General features: G+C 39.5%; 1 protein-coding gene across 24 annotated transcripts in view; it reads right to left on the bottom strand.

Moving 5' to 3' along the window:
* The window catches only part of ERC2 (ELKS/RAB6-interacting/CAST family member 2), a 904,101-nt gene that overhangs the window by 858,396 nt on the left and 21,352 nt on the right, over positions 1-24,353 (bottom strand). For all 24 annotated transcript variants that reach the window (XR_013357839.1, XR_013357837.1, XR_013357838.1 and 21 more), the window contains one exon: positions 11,191-11,985. Coding sequence is in view for 21 of the 24 variants with exons in the window: in XM_077858464.1 (XP_077714590.1) it covers positions 11,191-11,847 (657 nt within the window). In the remaining 3 variants the exon portion in view is untranslated. The remainder of the gene's footprint in view (positions 1-11,190; positions 11,986-24,353) is intronic.

Here is a 24,353-nt window from a genome sequence, read left to right as displayed (position 1 = left end):
CAGACAACAGAAAGAACACACTTTTGAAGCTAAGCATACCTCAAATTCAAATTCCAGCTCTACCTAATGGTGAGCTCTCCTTACTCTCTGGCAGGCCATTTAATCACCCTGAGTCCTGTTTCTCATCTATAAAATGGGGATGCCACATGTTTTGCAGAGCTGTTGAGCTCACACACGGAAAGCAACTATTAAGTCCCTTATACAACAGGAGTTCAAAAATGGTTATTCTCTCTCCCTTTCCTTTTCAAGATCAATGTCAGACATATTCAAAAAAACACCATAAAAAGCCAGCAAAGGTATGAAAAAATTAGGGTTTAAAAAAATAGGTTCCAGGATGCCCAGGTGGCTCAGCCAGTTAAAGTGTCTGACTCTTGATTTCAGCTCAAGTCATGATCTCGGAGTTGTGAGATCAAGCCTTATGTCAGGCTCCATGTTAGGCATAGAGTCGGCTTAAGATTCTCTCTCTTCTCCTGCTCCTCCTCTCTCTCTCTCTCACTCAAAAAAATAAAAAGTTTCATTTCCTTAAAGGGTTGTCTATTTCCTTTTTTTAAAAGATTTTATTAATTTACTCATGAGAGACACAGAGAGAGAGAGAGAGGCAAAGACATAAGCAGAGGGAGAAGCAGGGTCCATGCAGGTCCATCCCGGGTCTCCAGGATCATGCCCTGGGCTAAAGACGGCACTAAACTTCTGAGCCACCTGGGCTGCCCAGGTTTGTCTATTTCCTTAAAAGATTAATCTCTATTTATCAAATGTCTACCTCTAAAAGAAGGTATTTGAAGATTCACGGTTACTCGTCCAGGTTATTTAAAAAAAAAAAAAAAGACATCATTCACAACTAATTCTTTCCCACACAACGTTGAATTAGGTTTTACCTTTTATATGAATATTTTTTTGCATAAACACATACATTTTGATCATCACAAAGTAAAAGAATTGAGTGTAGGCAAAGTATTAAGAAAAATGAAGATACAGTAATCTTCCAGTTAACTCAAGATTTTTCATCGTTGTAGATATTGACATTCTTAGCCAGATAATGTACGGCACAGTTCTATGCCCTTTAGGCTGTTTAGCAACATCCCTGGCCTCTACCCACTGGATGTTACCCCTTCCAGTAGTGACAACCAAAATGTCTCCAGACATTGCCAAATGTCCCTTGGGAGGCAAATTGCCCTCACTTGAGAACAAGTTAACTTGATCCTATATAAAGCCAAACCGGACAGTGCAAGCCCCGCCATGGGTTTATAAGACAGGAAGTAGTTATAGTTTTTCTCTCCAGAATGTTCTCACTGTAAAACAAAATGGCTGCATATCACTTCCAAAGTATAATCAAATGCTGGCTTTACAGAGAACAGAGAAGAAATTGCACGTGCCAGAATTCCATTTGTCAAGCTGCCCTAACTTTTGGCTACATGCCCACACTCTGCCTAAAACCTACTTCCCAAACTTTTGAAAATGCTTTCCACAGCTTTCAGAACCTGACCTTTAGAGCAGCTTTGTGTGTGTGTGTGTGCGTGTGTGTGTGTGTGTGAAATAGATTTACAATTTTCTATATTCCTGCAAAGCCAAAACCACTTATTGAGTCCAAATGCCAACTGGGGGTGGTGGGAATTTGCACACAGATGTCGACGGACTCCAAAACAACAACACAAGAACTCCACCTGCAACTAATTATAGAAACTGAAATTGCACTCTGGCCAGAGGAGGCTAGGTTCAGAACCCACCCCATCTGCTTTGGCGATAAAAATCACTCTGTTACTTTTCTCCTGTCAACATAGACTTGCTTCTTAAAATCCTCTGAGGATGTTGTCTATAGGGAATTTTATTAGGCAGTGAATGTTTTGGGGGTGGCCACTCCCTCTACCTTCCCCCCTTAGAGTTTGGTTTCAAAAAGAACTTTGGCACAAGTAAGACTAAAATAATCTATCCACTGAAATATTCCGAAATGTTTTCTTTAGTTGCTTATGTGTTGTTGCTACCCCATCACCAAAATAACGAACCAGAAAGAAAATGGAAGATGGAAGTCATTTAGCTCTCCTAAAGTCCCGCATACAGGAATGTTTATATTCCTCCCCCGATTAGCCAAGTCTTTCATAAAATAAAACCTGGGAATAAAAATCTGTAAGGCTACTAATGCAGCACACATGGCTGATCCTAGGACTGACTGCAAGAGATTACTGAGGCAAAAACCAGCTGACATCTGTGACAAAGATGTGTGTAGTTCACTTCAAATCATTCTCCTACATTCTAGCAAACAAAGAAATCAACTGTTGGCTCCGTGCCATCTCATCTATCTTCAGAACCAAAGGAAGTTTTCACCTACCCATGAAAGCCATTGAAAATTGTGGTTTCAGTCTAAGTAGGTCATCACCTAAATCTGGACCAAAGTTTTTCCACCTTTCTGGAAAGGTAGACAAAAGCTACAGTTCTCTGAAGAGCTGAGGAAGACTATTTCAAGATGAGGAGGTAGGCTTTTTTGTTGTTGTTGTCATTCTAAAATTCAGGACATGTCCTTCTAAAATTCAAGTTATGCTTTGGTGCTAAACTGGCTTATATTATCCAGCTCTAAATCTGTATGCCTACATAACATTGGAGAAAGCATACATAAACACTCATACTTTGAATCAGAGTTTAAGATGAAGAAAACCTATATGACATTTGATTGCCTTAATTTCTCAAGTCTCTCTTTTTTTAAGATTTATTTATCTCCTTGAGAGAAAGAGATAAAATGGCAGGGGAGTCACAGGGGAAGAGGGAGGAAGAGAATCTCAAACACACTCCCCACTGAGTTAGGAGCCCAACACAGGACTTGATCACATGACCTGAAGTTCATGACCAGAGCAGAAATCAAGAGTCAGACACTTAACCAAATGAGCCACCCAAGCTATCTCCAGTCTCTTGATATGACTTATAAACCCTTAAGATATTTGAAGAAAGAGGGTGACTAAGGACAGCTCAAGTCAGTGCAATGAACATCTGTTTTTGTCCTACAGCACCCTTTGCCCTTCATCTCAATTCCTATAAAGAACTGCTCATCTCCCAATGCCTGCAGTCTAAAGGTGTCACCAGTCACAGTAACCCCTTCTCACAAACCTTCCCCTTGCCCCAGCCATACATACTCACCAAGTTCTTGAGGGAGGATATCACCAAGGCAAGACCAAAGTCCTTCTATAAATTTTCCAAATGGGAAGTGAAGACATGCTTCAGTTATGACCCTAGGATACTGGTAGCCAAGACCACTCACCACATGAAAGACAAAAATAAGGCTTATATAATAGATAGAGATAGATACCAAGAACCAGAGATGAAACAATGGAGAGAGGCACTGGATCTAGACAACCCCAAGCTCCACATTTCAGCCTTTCTACAATTTCATTACAGGAATTAATAAATAGTCCTTTTTCACTTACACAGGCTTTGAAAAGCTTTTGTGTCACTACTTTGGAGTGTTGCCCAATACAACTAGTAAGTAGGTTTCTTCATTCTAACATGTAAAGTCCTTTAAGATCTCATTTCACCTCATTGAAATGCACCTATTTTTTTGGTTATCATGACTGATAATTATTATGAATAATAGTTATCAATTAATAATTTTCTATTTTGGGCAGCCCCAGTGGCTCAGCGGTTTAGCGCCACCTTTGGCCCAGGGTGTAATCCTGGAGACCCGGGATCGGGTCCCACGTCGGGCTCCCTGCTTAGAGCCTGCTTCTCCCTCTGCCTGTGTCTCTGCCTCTCTCTCTCTCTCTCTCTCTCTTTCTCTCTCTGTGCCTCTCATGAATAAATAAATAAAATCTTTTAAAAACTAATAATAATTTTATATTTTATCATTTGGGAAAGTATTGAGCTGCGAGTAATAGAACACCCAACCAACAGTGACTTAAACCACTAGTGGCTTTTCTCACATGACTAGCGGTTTGGAGACTAGCCACTATGGGTGCTGTTGGAAGTGCTCAGAGATGGCAGGACATAGTTTCTGTGCTTGGCATACCCTCTCTTTCATGGTTACTACACAGCTGACATAGCTCCAGGAAACATATCAACACTCAAGACAGGAAGAAGGGGAAAGGAGCATTGCTGGTAACATTTACTCTTTTTATTAAGAAAACAAAACCTTTCCCAGAATCTCCCACTTGGATTTCATTGGCAGTTACATAAGGCAGAAAGGGAGAAGCCCGATGTCGAGTCACTAGGACACTATAGAAGGCCCAGCCACTGAAGGAACCCTTGACCATGCTGAAAGCGCTCATCTATCTTCACAGGTCTCAAACTAATATCTTGCTTCCAGAGCTACTCCTGAAGCAGTCTTTCCCAAAGTGTGGCCTTTATTCCCTTAGTTCTAGGAACATTTATAGTTGGTAACAAATAAGACTATTTAAAATATATATATTAAACTATATATATATATAATAATAACATATATATGTTAACATATATAACAGAATATATATACACATGACTTGGCAGAGGGTACATTCTCCTGACCCCACTGACTTTGGCCTTGGCAGTGTAACATGCTTTAGGCAATATAATGTTAGTAGACTTGATATAAGCAGAGGCTTTAAATATGTCTGTGTGGTTTGATTGGATTCTTGGCATTTGTGATCCACCATAAGATGAATTCCTGAATAGCTTCTGTCCTAAGGAGAATGTAGACACATGTAGAACATATTTGAAGCCAAGTTTCATCCTAAAGTCTAATGTCCCAAGCCCAGCCCTGCCCAACTAGGTTGTACCCAACCTGCAGATACATGAGGGAGAGGTAAATGCTTGTCTTTTTACACAAATGGCTTGTTACACAGCATTACTGCAGCAACAGCTGTTCAATACATAGATACTTGGTTTAAGATAAAATTTCATGGTTTTTGCTGGGGTTAAGCAAACTTAGTAAATGTTTTTCTTTTTTTTAATTTATTTTAATGGGGGTAGGGGCGGAGAAAGAATCTCAAGCAGATTCCTCAGAGCATGAAGGCTGATGAGGGGGTTCAAACTCACAACTCCGAGATAGAGAGACCTGAGCCAAAATCAAAAGTAGGATGCTTACCCGTTCAACTGACTGACCTACTGAGATGCCCCCTTAATTTTTTTACCTGTAAGAGTTAGAATATTTCATTTCACATGCTGATACATTGTATGACTTTGTTAGGGCTGCCATAACAAAGTATCACAAACTGGGTAGCTTAAACAAAAAAAATGTATTGTCTCACAGATCTGAAGGCTAGAAGATCAAGATCAAGGAATCGCCAAGTTGCTTCCTTCTGAGGACTGACTGTAAGTGAAGAATACAGGTCTCTTTCCTTGGATTTTAGATAGCCATCTTCTCCCTGTCTCTTCACATGGTCTTCCCTCTGTACATCTTTATGTCTGTGTCCAAATTTCCCCTTTTGGTAAGGACATCAGACATATTGGGTTAGCGCTCACCCAAATGACCTCATTTTAACTTGATTACCTCTATAAAGACCTTATCTCCAAATAAAATCACATTCTGAGTTACAGGGGATTAAGATTCCAATATATCTTTTGGGGGGGAATATAATTCAACCCCATAATATATGCATTATGAATTTTCAGGATAGGAATATCTAGGATGTTCATGTCTCTAGTTTATTTGACTGGAAAATCACCTCTGGAAAGTATCATTTCCCTGGATATACTTTTAAAAAACTGGCTTTGAGGGATCGTGGATCTCAGGCTCAGAATAGCAGAAGGAATGGAGCCTGAAAGAAGGCACAGGGATAACACAGGTCTATCTGAGTAGTGACTATATTTAAGTCCCATCAACAAACTGGATGGATCTGGACACTCCAAGATTGAGCCCTTGATTTCACAAATACTTAGTACTCAAAGTGACTGCAGCTGCATTTAACTATTCATGGACACCCTTTCACAGTGCAACTGCCTCACTACCTTCCCAACAGGAGACAGAGTGAATTCTATCGCCCACTTCCAATTGGTACAGCTCTTCATACAGGGACACTCCCAGTGATAGGAGTATTTTAGAACAGAGCTTAATGACCCCTGGTAAAATGGCCCTACAGTTAATCAAATAAAACAAAAAACAGTGATAAAAGAAACATGGAAATGTGACCCATCTTGACCTGTTCAAGCTACAGGCTCAAAATAAGAACCAATAAATCATATGTTGAAACTAGCTCAAAAACTCATCAAAAACCCAGATTAATATTGATTTAAAGTGGATTATTTCCTATTGTGTTAAGCCAGAAATAGAAATGATCACATAACCATTGCTTCAAAGCCATAAACCTTCCCAGGCAGGTTTACTTACACTTCTTAGGTTACGTTTCCCAGTGACCTTGCCCCACTTCTGCATGCACAAGATGGGTAAATATTAGATCGAGTACAATCTCCCAGCATGTGATGCTATTTATATTCATGCAGATCCTTGGCTAGCCATGCAAGTGTTAGGAAAATGTCTCAAAATTGCTGAATACACATCTAATTCGGAAAAAGTAGTCTATTAAAAATATAAAGTTAATAATTACCAAAAAATTCTAGAATATGAAAAGTCATTAACTTATATGCATCGAACTATAAGACATAAGTCTTTATGAACTTTCTGAAAATTTCTTCTCTACCATGTTTTCCCTCTCTGATCTCTATCATGCAGGTAAATAAATGGAGCTTTAAAGAAAAGATAATCATATAAACTTTTGGAGAAAATTATTTCACTTAACTTTCTAGTACTTGCACTCTCCTGTCCCCAACATCCACCCTAACTCCATAGGCTATTACAAATATTAAGGGAACTGCCTCAAGTGGCAGCCAAACATCCACTCCAAATCATTTCTTCTCACTTCTCTTCACATCAGTGTACGGTTGTGACATTGAGAGCACAGGCTATAGGTTCACATCATTCCAAAAAATCAGCTGTCTATAATACTCCACCACTCTCTTCTTCCATTCAAGAAAGTACATCATGAAGCAAAAAGCACAAGTGATAATGTAAGTGTAACTGTGCATCCATGCACCCCAGTTTATTACAAACATGCCAATGACTCCAAATGCCAATACTGCAACTCTTGGTGGTCCCACATGTATTTTTATTCATGTAGATCTACATGGCTGAGAAGTAGGGCCTTGGAGAGAACCTGGGTGAGAGGAGTGGGGAGGAGGTCTGGAGTTGAATATCCATCCAAGAACTTGAGTATTTACTCTTTGCACATAAGAAATTTGGTCACAGTGCCCTACCCATTGCCTCCAAGGTTCCATATAGTCCTGTACTTCCTATACACAGGAAGAATATTCAACATCCTCCCTTGGATCTGGAGTTGGGTTCAGCTCCCTTGGACAGAATCACTAGAACTTCAAAATATTCTGCAAAAGAATTGATAAGTGGGAGCCCTCTTCAACACTGCACATAAAGGTAAAGGTTTGTATTACTAAGCATTAAATACAAAGAACCATGAATTTCATATACAAGAGCACTTGAGCTTCCTGACCTCCACTCTATGATGGACTTGCTTCCCATTTGTATTCATATAGTATAGTTCAAATTGTTTTAGATCATCTGAATTTAGGTTAGTAAACTTCGAATTATCCAAATACCCACTGGTAGAACTACATTTGTAGATGCAGTCTCTGGTTGTTGTGCGTAAGAAACCACAATCAAACGTCCCTCCTGTCCTTTACGTTATTTTCTTCCATATAGAAAAAGTTTGGAAGATTCTTTACTCTAGGGCAACCCCGGTGGCGCAGGGGCAACCCCGGTGGCGCAGCGGTTTAGCACCGCCTGCAGCCCAGGGCGTGAACCTGGAGACCCTGGATGGAGTCCCACGTCAGGCTCTCTGCATGGAGCCCGCTTTTCCCTCTGCCTGTGTCTCTGCCTCTCTCTGTGTGTGTCTCTATGAATAAATAAATAAAATCTTTAAAAAAAAAAAAAGATTCTTTACTCTAAAGGGAAATTATAGTCAGTTATAGTAAATGTAGAACTCTAAACAGCACAAAAAACCACTTCTGAGAAAAAGAAATAAATTCCTAATTAAGAATAAAAATCCCAATTAAACTAAATCACATTCTTAATCATTCTATCAGAACTACTCATTTTTTTCATCTAACACATATAATCTTCCTATTTTACTAAGATTATATTCACAGCTCAGTGATCCTATAAGGAGTTAGGGAACATAAAGTTAAGTCTTAGACATTGGCATGAACCAGACCAAAGCCGTATAGCCAACTCTCTCATTAACTAGCTATGTGAATTGGGCAAGCTGCTTGTTCTTTCTACATTTATTTTTCATCTGTAAAATGTGAAAAGTCTAGCACCTACTCCAAATAATTGAAGCAAACAGTAAATAAGATAATGTACACAAAGCTCCAAGAACAATGTGTGGCATATAGTAAGCCCTCAACAGATGTCTATTGGTAGCAGTAGCAGTAATAATAGAAACAGCAGCAACAGCAGAAGTCTGGATTGTTCCCCAAATTTTATTTCCTCTAGCTCCACTTTTTGACAAACACAAAAACCCCACTGGTAGAAATTTCTAGCATCCCTTCATCTTTGACTCTCCTTCCTGGAAAGAGGTAAGGACTATACTATACCTCCCAAGCCCCTGCAATTGTGTCACTTCTAGTCCAAGGAACTAGGAGCCAATGTGCTATCTCCATGCACCCCCCTTCTCTGGTGTAGCAACTCTTAAAGCCATGTGCCAAGATGCAGAAACCCTGGATCTTGAGTCACTGCCTGGAGGAGGGTTACCTTGGAGAGTCACCTGACCTACTTCACACTTCAGGTGAATAAGAAAGGATTCTTGATGTGTTAAGCCAGCGAGATTTGATTGCTGCAGCAGGATCTACCCTATCCTGAAGCAGGTACTCATATACCCCTAAAACAGATCCTGGTATAATTCCCATAGGAGAAGGAGAGATGCTTCAATTTTTAAAAAATAACTTGCTTTAGGTCAATGTTTATATTCTTTACTTCACAATACTACCTCATACTGCAAGAAATTGACTTTTCAAACTCTCCATGCTTCTTCCTCCTTTCACATTTTTAATCTAAGAAAGAAAATGCACATTACTTATAGATTAATACCGGGGCTTTTACTGGATCATATGTCACATAGTCATATGGCACCCATAATGTCCAAGATCGCCTGTGATCATAGTAGTTTCCAGAATTTGGAAGGGTTATTGGAAGCACTCTCAAGCATTCACTTGTTTCTAGCTGATGGCAACATGGGACAGTTAAGTAGAATTACGAATATTTCCTAGTTTAAACTAAACTAACTTTTATGAAATATACAAGGGGTTTAAAATGTTTTTTACAACAGCAAGAAGGTTTTGTGTGTCATTAAAACGTACATCAATATATTATTTATTTTATTTAGTCACTTCCATATTTAATTCTGTGTAGATGTCAGAAAAAACACATAATACATAAGCATAATAGCATATCATGTAGTTTATAAATAAATATGTGTATAAGTGGGGATCTATGCTCAAAAAAAATTTAATGATAGCAGCATAAATAAAAGTAATTTTAGAGCTGACAACTTAAAGAATGGCTTTTGAAATCTCTTGTCACTACTTGCATCATTTCTAAACTGCTGTAACCATTTTCCAAAACAACTAAAAAAGAAGAAAACCAGTATAGAACTAGGGAGATACACATAGCAGTAACAGGTTCACAAGGACATCATGAACCAGCAAAGTCAGGGGGGAAAAAAGCAGAAATAATAGTGAAAAGCATTAACTTGATTTAGGATTGAAGAACAAAACTTTCTCCTCCAACTAAAAATCACATTTCCACATCTGAAAACAAGCAGAGGCTCTGTCAGATAGTCAAAGGGATAAAGTGATTGCTTTTTATATGCAGAAGCAGAATGAAGAGCAGATTCTCATACAGATCAGAAGTGCTTCTAAAGATACCTGGACTCCAAGGGGTGGTATCCAGGGAAACAGATAGGAGGGCCAGCAGATAACCCCAAGAAAGGCAGAGAGCTTCATGAGGCCAACATCAAGACCAATTATCAAAGAATCTAGTTCAGCCAAGTTAGAATTATCTTAAATTTCTACAAAGTTAAATGATATCTGGAAATTTTTCCACGAAATGATACTCTCTTCTTCCAGTCTCCTAACACTAATCTCATTACTAGTAAGAGGTGAAGCTGGGATTTAAACCTAGGCATGTTGGACTCATAAAGCCCTTATGAAGACAGCAGTAGAGAAATGAGCCCCACAGAATAGGTAGGATTTGGAAATGGAGACCAGCAGACACTGAAAGGGAAGAGGCAAGGAGAGGGAGTGCTGAGAAGGCCACTAGGGAAAGGGAACAGAAAGAGCAAAGGACTGGAGGGGGAGAACCCTGAGTCAGTGCAGGAATTACCAAGTTGTAGTGCAGGTAACATAGGAGATGTGCCCATTCTGAGATAAGGTTGGAAAGGCTGGCTCAGGCCTTCCAAATGAAGGTGTTGTCAGCTCAGCCTAAGAGACAGATTTCACTATGAAGGCAATAAGTAATTACTGAGGGCTTTAGAGCAGAGAAATGGCATAACTGCAAGTAGACACAGGGAAAACTAATCTTGCTATATAACATGCAAGATAGATCAAAGAAGAGTAAGAAGGTACCTTGCACATAGTACATGCTTATGTAATATGAATGGATAAAGGAAAGGCCATGTTAAAAGTTTTTGTGTTTCTCTAACATGATACCAAACCCATTCCATCTAGTTGAATATTATTTTGTTTAATATTATTTGGTTTGCTGTTTAGAGAATAAACTCCACTCATTCTAGAAGGAAATAAAGTTGCTGTAACTTCAAAAATAAATAATTCACCAGTCAAATGTGGCTCTCTAAATGTTGCCATTAAAGTGTCTACTCTTGCAAAAATTAACATGTTCCTCTTCGGTGCAGAGGGCAGTACACCTGAGCTGCTGTTGTTAGTGCTGAAAAAGAAAAAAAAAATTAACCGAGTATAAAAGTTAGGCAATGAAGATGATGTCCCCTCTTCTACAACTGTATGAAAAAGTCATTGGAAAATAAGATCACAAACTATAACTTCATATTTTTTATGCCCTTTTGTAGTCTCTAAGTCAAACATGAACTAAACCATAGTTTTCTTGATGATGCCAAACTTTCTTCTGCACAGGTTGTGGTGCCATCTGAAAAGCATCAACTACTCAGTGAGAAGCCAAGGCTGAAACACACACTGAGATAAGTCATAACCTACCTGATTTTCTTCATGGGAAACCCTCATCTGCTCCTTGAGGACAGACATTCGGGCTGCTTCTTCTTTCCTCAAGACTCTCTCCTTCTTGAGCTCAGGACTCCAGAAGGTCTTGATACTATTCATGGAAGATCCTAACTTGCTATCCTTGATGTCTAGTTCTTTCCGGAGAAGGTCATTCTCTCTCTGAAGTTCCTTGAGCTGGGCTTGAAGGTCTAACATTGTGCTATCCCTTACCTGCCTCAACATGGAGGGGACCTGGTGGTGGTGATGATGGGATGAGCTAGTCAGACCACCATGTTGATCCGTGTATGAAAGAACATCTGTGTGGGAAAGTCCAGCAGAAGCAATATTGGGACTACTCCCCATGGCTGTGACTCGGCCTCCATATACAGCTCTATTTGTGGCCCTTCCCAGAGTCATGGTGCCCTTTGGGTAAGTTGTCGAAGCCACCCCCTCATGATCACTCAGATACATAGGTCCAGACGTAGCATAGGCCGCATTAAGGGACTGGATATTCTCCATGGACAGTGTCTTGCCTGTTCCTCCACCACCCCCACTGCTTGTTCTTCTGTGGCCCAAACGAGGAGACCTTGGCAAACGAGGAGATCTAGAAGGGCTACCTTCCAGATTGGTGATTGTTCTTGCACTTCCATACATTTTTTTCTTCTACTATGAGGTGCTACTGAAGAGAAGGAATACTATACTAAGTTAAGGGTTAAGCCAATATTTCCACTATTGGCCAGAATTTTCAATTCATTCTTTTCACAATCTGTACCAGAAAAAGGCTCCAGAGATCTGAAAAAGAGGGAAAAAAAAGAGAATAAAAAATAAACTTCTTCAGAACTCAGATTCAGATTATATTTTTAAAAATATATTGATGGGTCAATGATGATAATGATAGATACATGAACAATAAACAGTCACACCGTATTCTATTTTTGAGAAAGTGGCCCCAAACTTTACTTACTATATGTGAACATTTTGTATATTTCTTCCACCTTGCTCCCAAACAAGCTTAAAAGTTCTCAGAACAGAGAAGCAGCTCATTTTTCCTCAGGAAAATGAAGCTCTGCATTTTAACTTGTGCTAAGTGACAGTGGGGCCTCTAGAAAATTCACCATAGAATTCGTCGTAGAATTCTAGCTATAAAATACTCCATTATCCTAAGGGCATGACCCTCATACACAAGTGGCTTAACAGCGACTCTGAGAAGCATTTGCTTCCTAGGATATCAAATAACAGCCAAGCATGTTTTTATGTCCCCCTCCTGTACACATTCCAGACATCACTAGTCCTCATTTCCACCAAGGTAGGAACTCTTCTCAACACAATACTCTAGATAGTTTACCACCAATCAGCTCACATTGACTCAGGTGTTGGAACCTATTGGCCATTTTGGAGCTAGAAGAAAAAGAGGTGGCTCAACCATCAAGACTCTTATATATCTAGCCAGATCCTAAATGCTATTACCAGAGAAAATGGTAGTCCTGTCTTTTTCTCTCTTCACACACTTCTTTCAGGCTGGTGTTTTGGGATTTCTTTTGCATTTTGGTTGACCTAAATATTCACTCCACACTAATTCACACCTAAACAGACATGGCACAAGGAAACAATACACCATGTTAGAGTTCCTGGTCCCATATCCCTTGGAGAAAAGTAGTAGAAGCTCCCTGACATGGTTAGTCAAGTACTTTGGTGCAGAATTTTATGTGGCTGGGCTACAGGGTTGCGATTATCCCTTCAGTGTTAGGACCCAAATGGCCTTATTGGGGTACATCATGGCCTCCTGCTCTTCCTCTTAGCGTACTTTATTTTTCTTCACCTTTTAGACACTAAGACCACAGATTTTGGAAAGACACAAAAGAAGGTTCAAATTTCCACTCTAACACTAAGTAGCTGAGTGACTTTAGGTTAGAGATGGGCATGTGACCCACATTGGCCCAAAAAGATTTATACCATACTTTAGCTGGAAATAACTAGGAAAGTAAGCTCTTTTACAGCTAGAATTGTTTTTGAGATGGAGCTTCTGATGTGGAAATGGCTTCCCTAGAAGTGAAGCTAATGCAAAGGAAAGCAAAGCCAAACTTTAGATAGTATGAAATCAAACCAAGTGACATCACTTGACACCCTGGGTCACTTGACACCCTGCAGTCATTGAAGGTACATCTACCCCAAGCCATTTTAGTTACATGTGCCAGGTAGACTGACTGCATTAATGGCCCAAGTTCTTTATCCTTTCCTGCGTCTGTGTCCTTGGCAGTGCCTTCCCAATCTGACTCTGAGTTCACTCATATGATTTGCTTTGGCCCATAGGTGGTAGCATGTGTGAAGGAAGCAGAGGCCTGAAGTAGTAGCACTTGTGTCTTTACTCTCTTGTTCATTTTCCTCTGCAATAGTAATTAGAATATACCCAGACTAGCTGGCTGGAAGATGAGAAATATAAAATAGAGTCAAGGTGTCCTAGCCAACAGCTAACCAACCCCAAAACATGTGAGCAAGCTCAGCCAAGATCAGCAGAGCTGCCTAGCCAACCAGCAGTGGGCCACAGATGCATGAGCAAGTCTAGCTGACATCCAATGAGCCCAATACAAATATGGACTAAACAAACACTTCTTAGTATGTCACTGACTGATGTTCTGAAGCTGGATGTTTTGCAGCATTACTGGAGCAACAGACAACGGATACATTCACTTATAAGTTTCTTTTTTCATCACATTCAATTCTATTTGGGGTATCTGTGCTTTATACCCTAGAGTCCTCATATATAGTATGAAGAAATATTTTTCCATAAAGTCTCCTCCTTTCCCTAAAAAGTTCCTACAAAGAATTATACTCCTGATTCTAACTAAGGAACTTAGTTTCATATGTTTATGTTGCTCAGAGCTTTATATTCTTTCACTTGAAAATATGCAAAAATCATTTTGTATCTAAGATTTTTGCATAATAATCTGTTCTACAGAAAAGATAAATCAACAGTTCCAACAATAGGATAGTTACATAAATAATGAGAGAGACAGACACCAAATAGAATAATGTGGCTACAACATGAATAGTTAATGAAATGGAAGATGTTCATGACATACTAGTTGGGGCAGGGGTGGGGAAAACAGACTACAAAACATGTTTATGGTTTACTCTATATAACACACGTACATACATGCTAACTTACAGAGAAGACTGGGACAACACACATCAAAATGTTAACAGTGTTGGCATTCCAAGTGGTTTTCTTTCTCTTGCTTTTATTTGTATGCGTGAAATTTTCTATAACAAAGATCTTTTACATTGTCTTTTTAGTCTCTATTTCATTTATTTCTGCTCTGATATTTGTGATTTTCTTCCTTCTACTAACTTTAGCCTTAGTTTATTCTTCTTTCTCTAGTTCCTTAAGGTGTAAAGTTAGGATATTTATGTGAGATCTTTCTTTTTTTCTTAATATAGGTGTTCATCACTATGAACTTCCCTTCTATAATTCCAACAGCTAAATGAATTTGTTATTTTTTTCTATGCTTAGAATCTAGGAATCTAGATTCTAACTGAGCCACCACTTATAGAGTTGTCTTCCTAGAAGTGATGAAATCTAACTTGTCATCCCCTGTCTTCTCCTCTTGTGTATAGAAGCAGATATTTCTGAGGTCTCTAGCTAGGTTAGAGGTCCCAATTCAAACTTGACAAAATGTATACCCACACAGATTTCATCTTTGGTGATTTTACCAGCCTAACTGACCTAGGCTTTGGTGAATTGCAATAATCAACAAAAAGTGGATCTGATAAAAAAATAATAATAATAATTTAAATAATAATAAATAAATAAATAAAAAGTGTATCTGATCATTTTGGAAACACACGGCACACAACACACAGATAACATACTATATACAAACATATAGTAACTTATTTGAAACAATGTTTCTCTAGTTAAAGAGCAAAACATGTTAACAATAGCTCCCATGTTTCCTTGGGTTCTCTTTCTAGGTATAGTATCAGGTTTATGTTAGTGTAATGGAATGGGCTGAGAAGCTTTCCATTTTTCAGATTTTCTGAAACAGTTAGCATAGTAAGAGACTTCTCTATCCCTGAAATGTTTGGCAGAACACACCCATAAAACTCAGTGGGCTTGGTTGTTGATTACCTTTTATTTTTCACTATGCTTAATGATCTACTCAGGTGTGTTACCTATTTTGTACCAATGATCATTAAAATGTTTCTTAAGCAACAGTCCATTCCATTCAGAGTTTTCAGTTTTACTGGTATTGCTTTGTGTAATTTTTCCTTAAAAATTTTTAAATCTCAAAAAAAAATTGTTTTTAAATCTCCTCCAGTTATGCCCCCATCTTATTCCTAATGTTGTTTGTATTTTTGTTTTTCTTGACAACCATATGACAAATGTTTGTGTACTTTTTTAGTGTTTTAAAGATATAACTTTTGTTTTATTGATACATTTTACTACATCTGTCTTCCATTTCATCAGTATCTCTTTATCCTTAATAATAATTTATACTTTCTTTGTGTTTACTTTGCCTTTTTGTATAAAGTGTTCATTTATCTTCAATCATATTTTCTGATGAATGTATGTAAAATTATATACATTGGCTGCGTATTCCAGGATTTTATGTTTAGAACTCTTGTCATCTATAAATTAGCTTTCTATTTCTCTTTTGAATTTTTTCCTATGCCAGGGATTATTCAGAAAGATATATTTAAATATTAAAGTAGTTAAAAGTTTTTGGCTAATTGGTTCTAATTTTGACTGATTCTAATTTTTGGCATGGGATCATGAAATATAACATACATGTTTCTAATCTTTGAAATTTGTCAAAGACTTTCCAGTTGACCCAATAAATTATCAGTTTCCTTAATTGTTAAAACAGCTGATAGGTGATAATAGAAAAATTTTAAAGTATAGATATGCATACTGAAGAAAATGAAAACACTCCCAATCCTGGCACTGATAGGCAATATCTGTTAATAAGTTGATGTTGTTCCTTCCAATTCTTTTTAAGTGCCTGTGTATGTAATTTTAAACAAAATTAGTTGTTATATTCTATATAAAATATTGTACTTTCCATTTTCTTTAATGTTTTATCTCAATGTCATCTTCTTTTTTCCACTTAACATTAATGCCATAAAATGTCTTAATAAAACATGATTTTTAATGGCTACCATGAGTCTCCAAGATGGCCACCAACTTCTCTTCCTGTACACCTTTGTCTCGCCTTCCACAAGGAAGTGGATTCTATTTCTCTTCCACCTGAATCTAGACAGGCCTTATGACTGCTTGGACCAGCAGATGCTACAGAAGTGACACTGTTCCAGGTCTGAGCCTAGCTCTAAAGAGGCATAGCAGCCTTAAAAATCAGAGATTTAAGGTCCAAGCTAGCTTACTGGAAAGAGAGCTCACAGAAAAATCCCAGAAGCTGAGACATCACATGAAGTGAGGCTACAAGAAGGAGAACTAAGGTATCCCAGCTAAGAGCCAGCACTAAGACACCACACTCTGAAGATAGGCATCTTAGATCTTCCAGCCCAGCCAGCTGAAATTAGGTGCATGAGTGATAGCCAACCCTATGTGTAATAGAAGGATCACCCAATCAACCCAAAGAGTGATAGGAAATAATGAATTTTTGCTTAAAGTCTCCGAAGTTTGGGGAAGGGGAAGTTGGTTGTTGCTATGCAGCAAAAGAAGCGAAACAGTCACTAATATTTCACTCAATGGTTATATAATCATTTATTCAACCAATCATCTATTTTGGGACACCTAGATAACTTCTTTTTAAAATGGAAATACCATAATTAGTATTCTGATTGATGAAGATTTGTATACATCTCCTATTATTTCCTTAGGATAAAGTTCCAGAAGTAGAATTACAAGATCAAAATTTAAAGACTCTTGATACCCACTATCAAAATTCCCTAGAAATGTTGAAACAATTTATACTCCCATCCTTACCCTTGACTACTTCACCTCCAGCAGCCTCTACTCTTTACTCTCAATATATTCTGGAAGTCACCATCTTCTCTCAAGGCTATCAAAAATACTTGAATTATCCAACTCAGGATCATAGCTCTACATATTCAGTAAATACACCTTAAGAAGTATTTAAGTACCAATAGCGTGCTACACCAGTTCTGCTTTATGCCACTGCTTCCTCAACAGTTTGGCAAATGTTTAGATAAACAAGACTAACAGGGTTTTGATTTTACACCAAGATGTTTCAGAGACTTTAGGACACTAATGTGTACTGTAACTCTTCTAATAGTGAGCATGTAATGTAGCTCTTCCCAAATTTATTTGGTGAGAGATTCCTTTTTCCCTTCAAAAAACCTGAAAATGTTTCACTGAACATTTGGATTTATTCATGTAATAATTACTTTTTAAGCATCAGCCTAATTTCCAGTGTTGAATGCTGAGACACAGCTTCTATCTATGGAAATTTTACCTATTAGAATAGACTTTCTCTGAGTCTTCTTCATCTCAGATCTAACTTGGTTTGAGGAGCAGATGATTACAGGGACCAGGCGCTGCTTTAAGGGCAAGGACATAAAGGTGATCCAAAAGAATCAAAATTGATCTCTCAGAGGGAAATTCAGAAGATCAAAATAATGACTGGTTGGAGTTTTGACCTTACCGGAACAAGAAATAATGTAATTCTGTATTTATTTTTCAAACACTCAACAGAGAAGCCAGAATGTCAAAAGGAATACAAGTCCATTATCATGAGTATGTGTGTCTAAGAAGTGAGGAAACAGGATCTTGCTTACTCCAAAGCACACCAGACAAGAGGCATTACATACAATTCCACAGGACTTACTAAATCAAAGAGGAATTTCAGAGACCATCAAAATGGTAACAGAATGATTTCTTCATCAGTACACATCTGCTTCTTAACAATAAATTGTCGTTAGCAACCTAGGCCCAATACTTGGGGAATTACTCTCTTTCTCCAGATTGACAAAGAGCAAGATGGTTTCCTGGAATAATTCTGCCCTTATAGCTAGCTGTAGCACAAAGGGTGATGTTCATTTCACAGATGAGGCACGCCCAATTGACAAGGTAAGCCAAGGAGAGCTCCCATGGCTGTCATGTCCTCCTAAGCCTCATGATTCCTACTTGTTCTACTGAGTCACTCACAACCCCCCCACACACACCCCCAGCTGTGTTTAAGTCTCCTGATATATTTTTAGGTACTTGTTTTGACACTCGGGCTTTTTTGGGTTGTAGTCTCCTAATTCTCGTCTATCCTGAATTTTTTTTTAGTTCTGTAAAATGAATCCCTGAGAAAGAGCAAAGAGATCAACCTTATTCAGCAATCAATAATGCAATAATGCCTTCTATTTCCCATGACTGACTTCAGGGTAACCATTTCTAAGCTTTTCTACCTAACTATAAATGCATTATAAGAAATGAGGCCAAAGTTAAGATCTTACTGTTTCAAATACTATTATGAGCCCAAGATAGGCTCAATTATTGAGCTTTCTCATAAACTCTTAAAAATACCTGCTTTCTTATGTAGTTGCAATGTACAATACCAAGAAGGATAAATTATTAATTAGATTAAACTGAGCACAGAAACAGACAAATGTTGCTGAATGCAACACGAAAGAAATTAATTGCATGACACCTTTCACTTCAAAAGCACCTCATGAATAAAATTCAAAGTTTGAGGGTAAGTTCCCTTTAAGGCTCAAATACAAAATCAAATCAAAGATGATATTATGAACCTATAAGAATATTTTCTCTAATTGCATATGGATTCATAAATAAAACATACACTCATCCACTCATTATTTAAAAGGCTTATGGACTCTTGAACTATAAGCTCAGAGAGAAACAAGGTGGAAAGAGCCTTGTTCTGTCTACCTCAAGTGTCTCAGACTATCATGGTCTGGAATGGTCTATTTTAAGAGGAAAGCACTTCCTTCTATCTGCTCTAAATTAGGTTAAGTTTATTTCCACAGATCTCAGCCTCAGCCCATCACCTGAGTCCTGCTGACAGACCGTGTGAGCTGAGATCATCAGTATCTCCCAAGTTTTAGCCCAAATTAAAATATCCTCTTTTTCTTCTCAGCATCCCCAACTTTTAAAAAACTTTGTGTCACAGACTACAGTTAATTCTGAAATTCTTCTAGAGGAAGACAGAGTGTAGAACAAATTTCAAGCAAGAAGCAGCTGCCCAGAAGCCAGATGCTGCCCGCAGATGTGTTATATATGGCTAGCACAGTGTTCTTTAGAATTTTGATCTAGTTGCCAGCATAGAGAGACACAGACGTTTCACATTGAAATACAGATTTCAGCATCTCCTGAAAATCTAAAAAATCAGACAATGTCAAACCCATTTTCCTGCATGACAACAACAGTTAGAATCAACCAGCAGCTACACCTTCAAGAGAGAGTATGTCCCCTCCAGTTTGCCATAGTTCCCACCACCCCCTATGGTCTTATATTCAGTCTGATTCTCTCTTTTCATTCTTGCCCCTATAGGCATTTATATTTTATCACTCTTACCCATATAAAATATCCTGAGCCAAAGGCAGATGCTCAACCTCTGAGCCACCTAGTCATCCCTAAATGAATAAAATATTTTTTTTAAAAAAAAAGGATATTTTGGGGGCACTTTGGCTCAGGATGTGATCCTGAGGTCCTGGGGTCAAGTCCTGCATCGGGCTTCCCAAAGGGAGCCTGCTCCGCCCTCTGCCTATGTCTCTGCCTCTCTCTCTGTCTCTCATGAATAAATAAATGAATAAATGAGTAAAATATTTTAAAAGAATTTATTCATTTATTTTAGAAAACAACACAATCGGGGGAGTGAGGGGAGGGAGAGGGAGAGGGAGAGGAAGTGGTAAAGAATCTCAGACTCCACACAGAGCCTGAAGCCGGATATGGGGGCCCAAACTCACAACCCTGAGATCATGACCTAAGCCAAAACCAAAAGTCAGACACTTAACTGACTGAGCTATCTAGTTGCCCCTAAAATATCTTTTTTTTTTTTTTTAAAGATTTATTTATTTATTTATTCAGAGAGAGCGAAAGAGAGGCGGAGACACAGGCAGAGAGAGAAGCAGGCTGTACGCAGGGAGCCTGACGTGGGACTCGATCCGGGGTCTCCAGGATCACACCCCGGGCTGCAGGCGGCGCTAAGCCGCTGCGCCACCGGGGCTGCCCGCCCCTAAAATATCTTTAAAAAGAATTCATCCTCCTTCACCACCCAGTTTGAGTCCATTACCAAATCCTATCAATTCTACATCCAAAATCTGTCCTCATCTGCTCCCTTGTTTCCACTTCTACTGTCACTACCCTATTACAGCAGCATGACTTGCTTCAGCTTTCCCATACCCTCCCAAAGCATCTCTCCTTTTCTAATCCTCCTCCTTCTGTCTCGCACATCATATTCTAAAGTACATTTCTGGTCACAAAATACCTCCCCTGACCCACTTAAAGCCCTTCAAAACATCTCAATGCTCTTTGGACAAAGATCAAAATCCTTTCCATGGCCTGAGGCTCTACAGGATTTGGCCAATGTCAATACTGCCAGCCTCCTTTCTTGCCATTTTAATCAATGACTCTGCCTGAGTCTTCTTTCTGATGCTCAGTTGCACCAAGTCCTTTCCTGACTCAGAGCTTTACCTGTGCTATTCTCTCTCTAGGGCTCATTCCTAATCATCACTTGGATCACAACATCTAATAGCATACTCTCTACAAGGTCTATCCCATCCAAATTAGGTCTCTTGGCTATATTCTCTCAAAGCATGTTGCTCTTTTGTCATGGTATGACAGATCCAATCAAAGCTGCACCTCCTCAGGCTCTTGGTTTGCAAAACAGGAAGCCATACAGGAGAGTAATCAGTATGCACAAAGGATTCTGGAGGAAAATCACTGATACTCCAGTCACAAGCCCAAGATTCAGTGAGCTCTGTGGGAGATGAACATGGTCACAAACAATACTACAGCTACCAGGAATAAAACAACTACTTCAAGATAAGAGAATATGGGGCAGGGATCCCTGAGTGGCGCAGCGGTTTAGCGCCTGCCTTTGGCCCAGGGCGCGATCCTGGAGACCGGGGATCAAGTCCCACGTCGGGCTGCCGGTGCATGGAGCCTGCTTCTCCCTCTGCCTGTGTCTCTGCCTCTCTCTCTCTCTCTCTCTGTGTGTGACTATCATAAATTAATTAATTCATTCATTCATTCATTTAAAAAAAGAGAATATGGGGCAGCACCGGTGGCGCAGCGGTTTGGCGCCGCCTACAGCCTGGGGTGTGACCCTGGAGACCTGGGATCGAGTCCCACATCAGGCTCTCTGCACAGAGCCTGCTTCTCCCTCTGTCTGTGTCTCTGCCTCTCTCTCTCTGTGTCCATGAATAAATAAATAAAATCTTTAATAAAAAAAAAGATAAGAGATATGCAGGCTGTTGATTGGGACTCAAGATAAGTCATGGAGAAGCCTGTATGGACAAAGCGGGTGAGAAGGGAAACTCCTAGAAACATGCCATAGCCATGTGGAGCTTGTGCAGTAGGGCATAATGCTGTGTACAAGGATATGACTCCTTGGGACACCTGGGTGGCTCAGCGGTTGAACATTTGCCTTCAGCTCAGGGCATGATCCTAGTGTCTTGCACTCGGTGTCTGAAATCCAGTCCCACATTGGGCTCCCCACAGGGAGACTGTTTCTCCCTCTGCCTATGTCTCTGCCTCACTCTCTCTCTGTGTCTCCTGTGAATAAATAAACAAAATCTTAAAAAAAAAAAAAAAGGCTATGACTCCTGAGGAGGTCCAAGTGTGCCAGGCAGGGTTCCCCAAATCAGACACTGAGACAAGGATTTGGGTACAAGTGGTTCATTTAGAAAGTAATCCCAGGAAAGACTCAGGAAAGAATTTGGCACTAAAACATGGAAGTGAAAGAAGTCAATATGGGGTCCTTTTTGAGGGAAGTTTCTGCCATGGGAAACTGGGTTCAGTCTATTGAAGGAGCTTTGAGAAAAAGTGTAGAGCCTGCCTCAGAACTATACCTCCATAAGGGTAAGTTATCCATTGCCCAGGGGCAGACATCTGCTTCCCTGGCACTTCCAACCTGCATTACATGGAAGCTATGAGAAAATGTTCCAAATACAGTCCATGAGTGCTGAGATGTGGGTGAGGCACCAACTGCATCAGCTGCCCCATGCATGGCACACCAGTGGCTGAGCTGGCCACTGAAAAACTGGGTTGACCCTCCCTTGCAGGACCATATAGTAGGGACCGTAGTATCTTTCTGTCTGAGGAAGACAAGTCTCAATGGCAACACCTTGTGGCACAAAGATGCAATCATATAGCAGAATAGTTAGACAGAACCCATCTCTGGTCTTAGGCGTGGAATTTACACCCATACCCCCCTCACTTTGGGGCAGTGTAATTCTGGGGAAGGGAGTCAGAGAAGACAGGAAGAGGTAGAGAGAGGTAGGGCGAGCCCTGGAGGAAAGACCTAAACTTCCAGCTAAGCTGGCAGATGGATTCCAGCATTTTTGGTTTAATTTGGACAAATGAAACTTGGAGTAAGGCTTTTGAACAATCCATATATGACCCAAAAGCCCTTCTACACTTTATAATTCCATATTGATTTGTGTAATTATTTATTGGGGCCTCTCTGGGCTCCTACTTTAAACCCTTACACTATACCCCAGGGTTTAACAGTTCTTCTAACATTTGTGGGTCCCAGGGCAAGAGTACAAATGGAGGCCCAAGTACCATATATCCATACATTTTACAGTTATAAAGTAAGCTAAAAACTGATAAATAAAATATATTCTATATTCCTACCTTGACAAATATAAAAATGTGGAAAGTGAAGTTTGAATTTTAAACTAAGAACTGGATTCTTCAAAGATCTGGCCAAAATATGGTGCAAGAGACAGGCCTGTCTCCAGCCAACATCCTTCTCTCCCAACCCCTGGCTTAGCCACACCCCAGGGGGTCCCATACACATGAACTCTGCATCCTGCACACCAGGCTAGCTTGTCTAGACCAGAGGGCACCAAACCTTTTCTATAAAACACCAGATAGTAAATGTTTTAGATTTTGTGGGCCATTAGTCTTTGTCACAACTATTCAACTCTGCATTTCAGCACCAAAGCAGCCATAGACAATCTGTAATCAGATGAGTGTGGCTGTGTTCCAATAAAACTTTATTTATAGAAACAAGTGTTAGCTGACTCAGCATACAGGCAGGAGTTTGCTGACATTTGTCCTATATTTTTACAAATAGGTGTCCCACAGCAACTCCAGGCCTGAGGGTATACACACTGATAGCATGATTTCTCCTCAGGAGGACAGACCTGGCAAAAAAGTCCAAACAGACCCTGGAAGACACCTCAGGGTCATTTAGGAAAGGGAGTCTCAAGCCTGTGGGTATGCAGAGAGGACCCTAGAATGCTGACATAGGCTCCAGGTGGGCATTTCCATTCAGCCCTGCAGACTCTTCCCCCACGGGGAAGATGCAGTCAGATGAAGGCAGAGCCTGAGGCCCTGTCCAAGGGTTCTTCCTGACCAGGCCTAAGAGTACACAGAAGATATGCAAAAAATTTTGAATATTTGAGAGAACATAGTTACTATTATGATATTTTCATCATATCATTGAAATCACTTCCATGACATTTAGTAACAACAATTTTGTTACTATAGCCAGGAAGGTAAGACATAGTGTTTGTTCTTTTAAAATAATTTTTTAAGATTTATTTATTTATTTTTAGAGGGAGAGAGGGCACCTATGCCTGGGGCAGGGGAGAGGCAAAGGGAGAGAGAGTCCCAAACACACTCCATGCTGAGCATGGAGCCCAACACAGGACTGACCCTGAGATCACAACCTGAACCAAAACCAAGAGTCGGACACTTAACCAACTGTGCCACCCAGGTGCCCTAACATAGTGTTTTTAAAAAGGAAAGAAAGGACCTCAAAATCAGATCTAGTTGAAGACACATCTGAAATTTCCCAATGTGCAGCCTTAAGCAAAATACTTAACTTCTCCAATCCTCACTTTTCTCAGCTGTAAATGGGGATAATAGCAATATTTTTCATAGTAATTTGGGAAAGAATAAGTACGATAATAAAAGAAAAGTAATTAGCACAATGCCCAGCATACAGCTAATGCTCAAATAAAGCTAACTGTGATAAGCTCAAGGCTACCAGAACAGG

The sequence above is a fragment of the Canis aureus genome, chromosome 19 (assembly GCF_053574225.1).
Source record: "Canis aureus isolate CA01 chromosome 19, VMU_Caureus_v.1.0, whole genome shotgun sequence".
Classification (NCBI taxonomy): Eukaryota; Metazoa; Chordata; class Mammalia; order Carnivora; family Canidae; genus Canis; species Canis aureus.
This window is presented reverse-complemented; position numbering and strand designations above follow the sequence as displayed.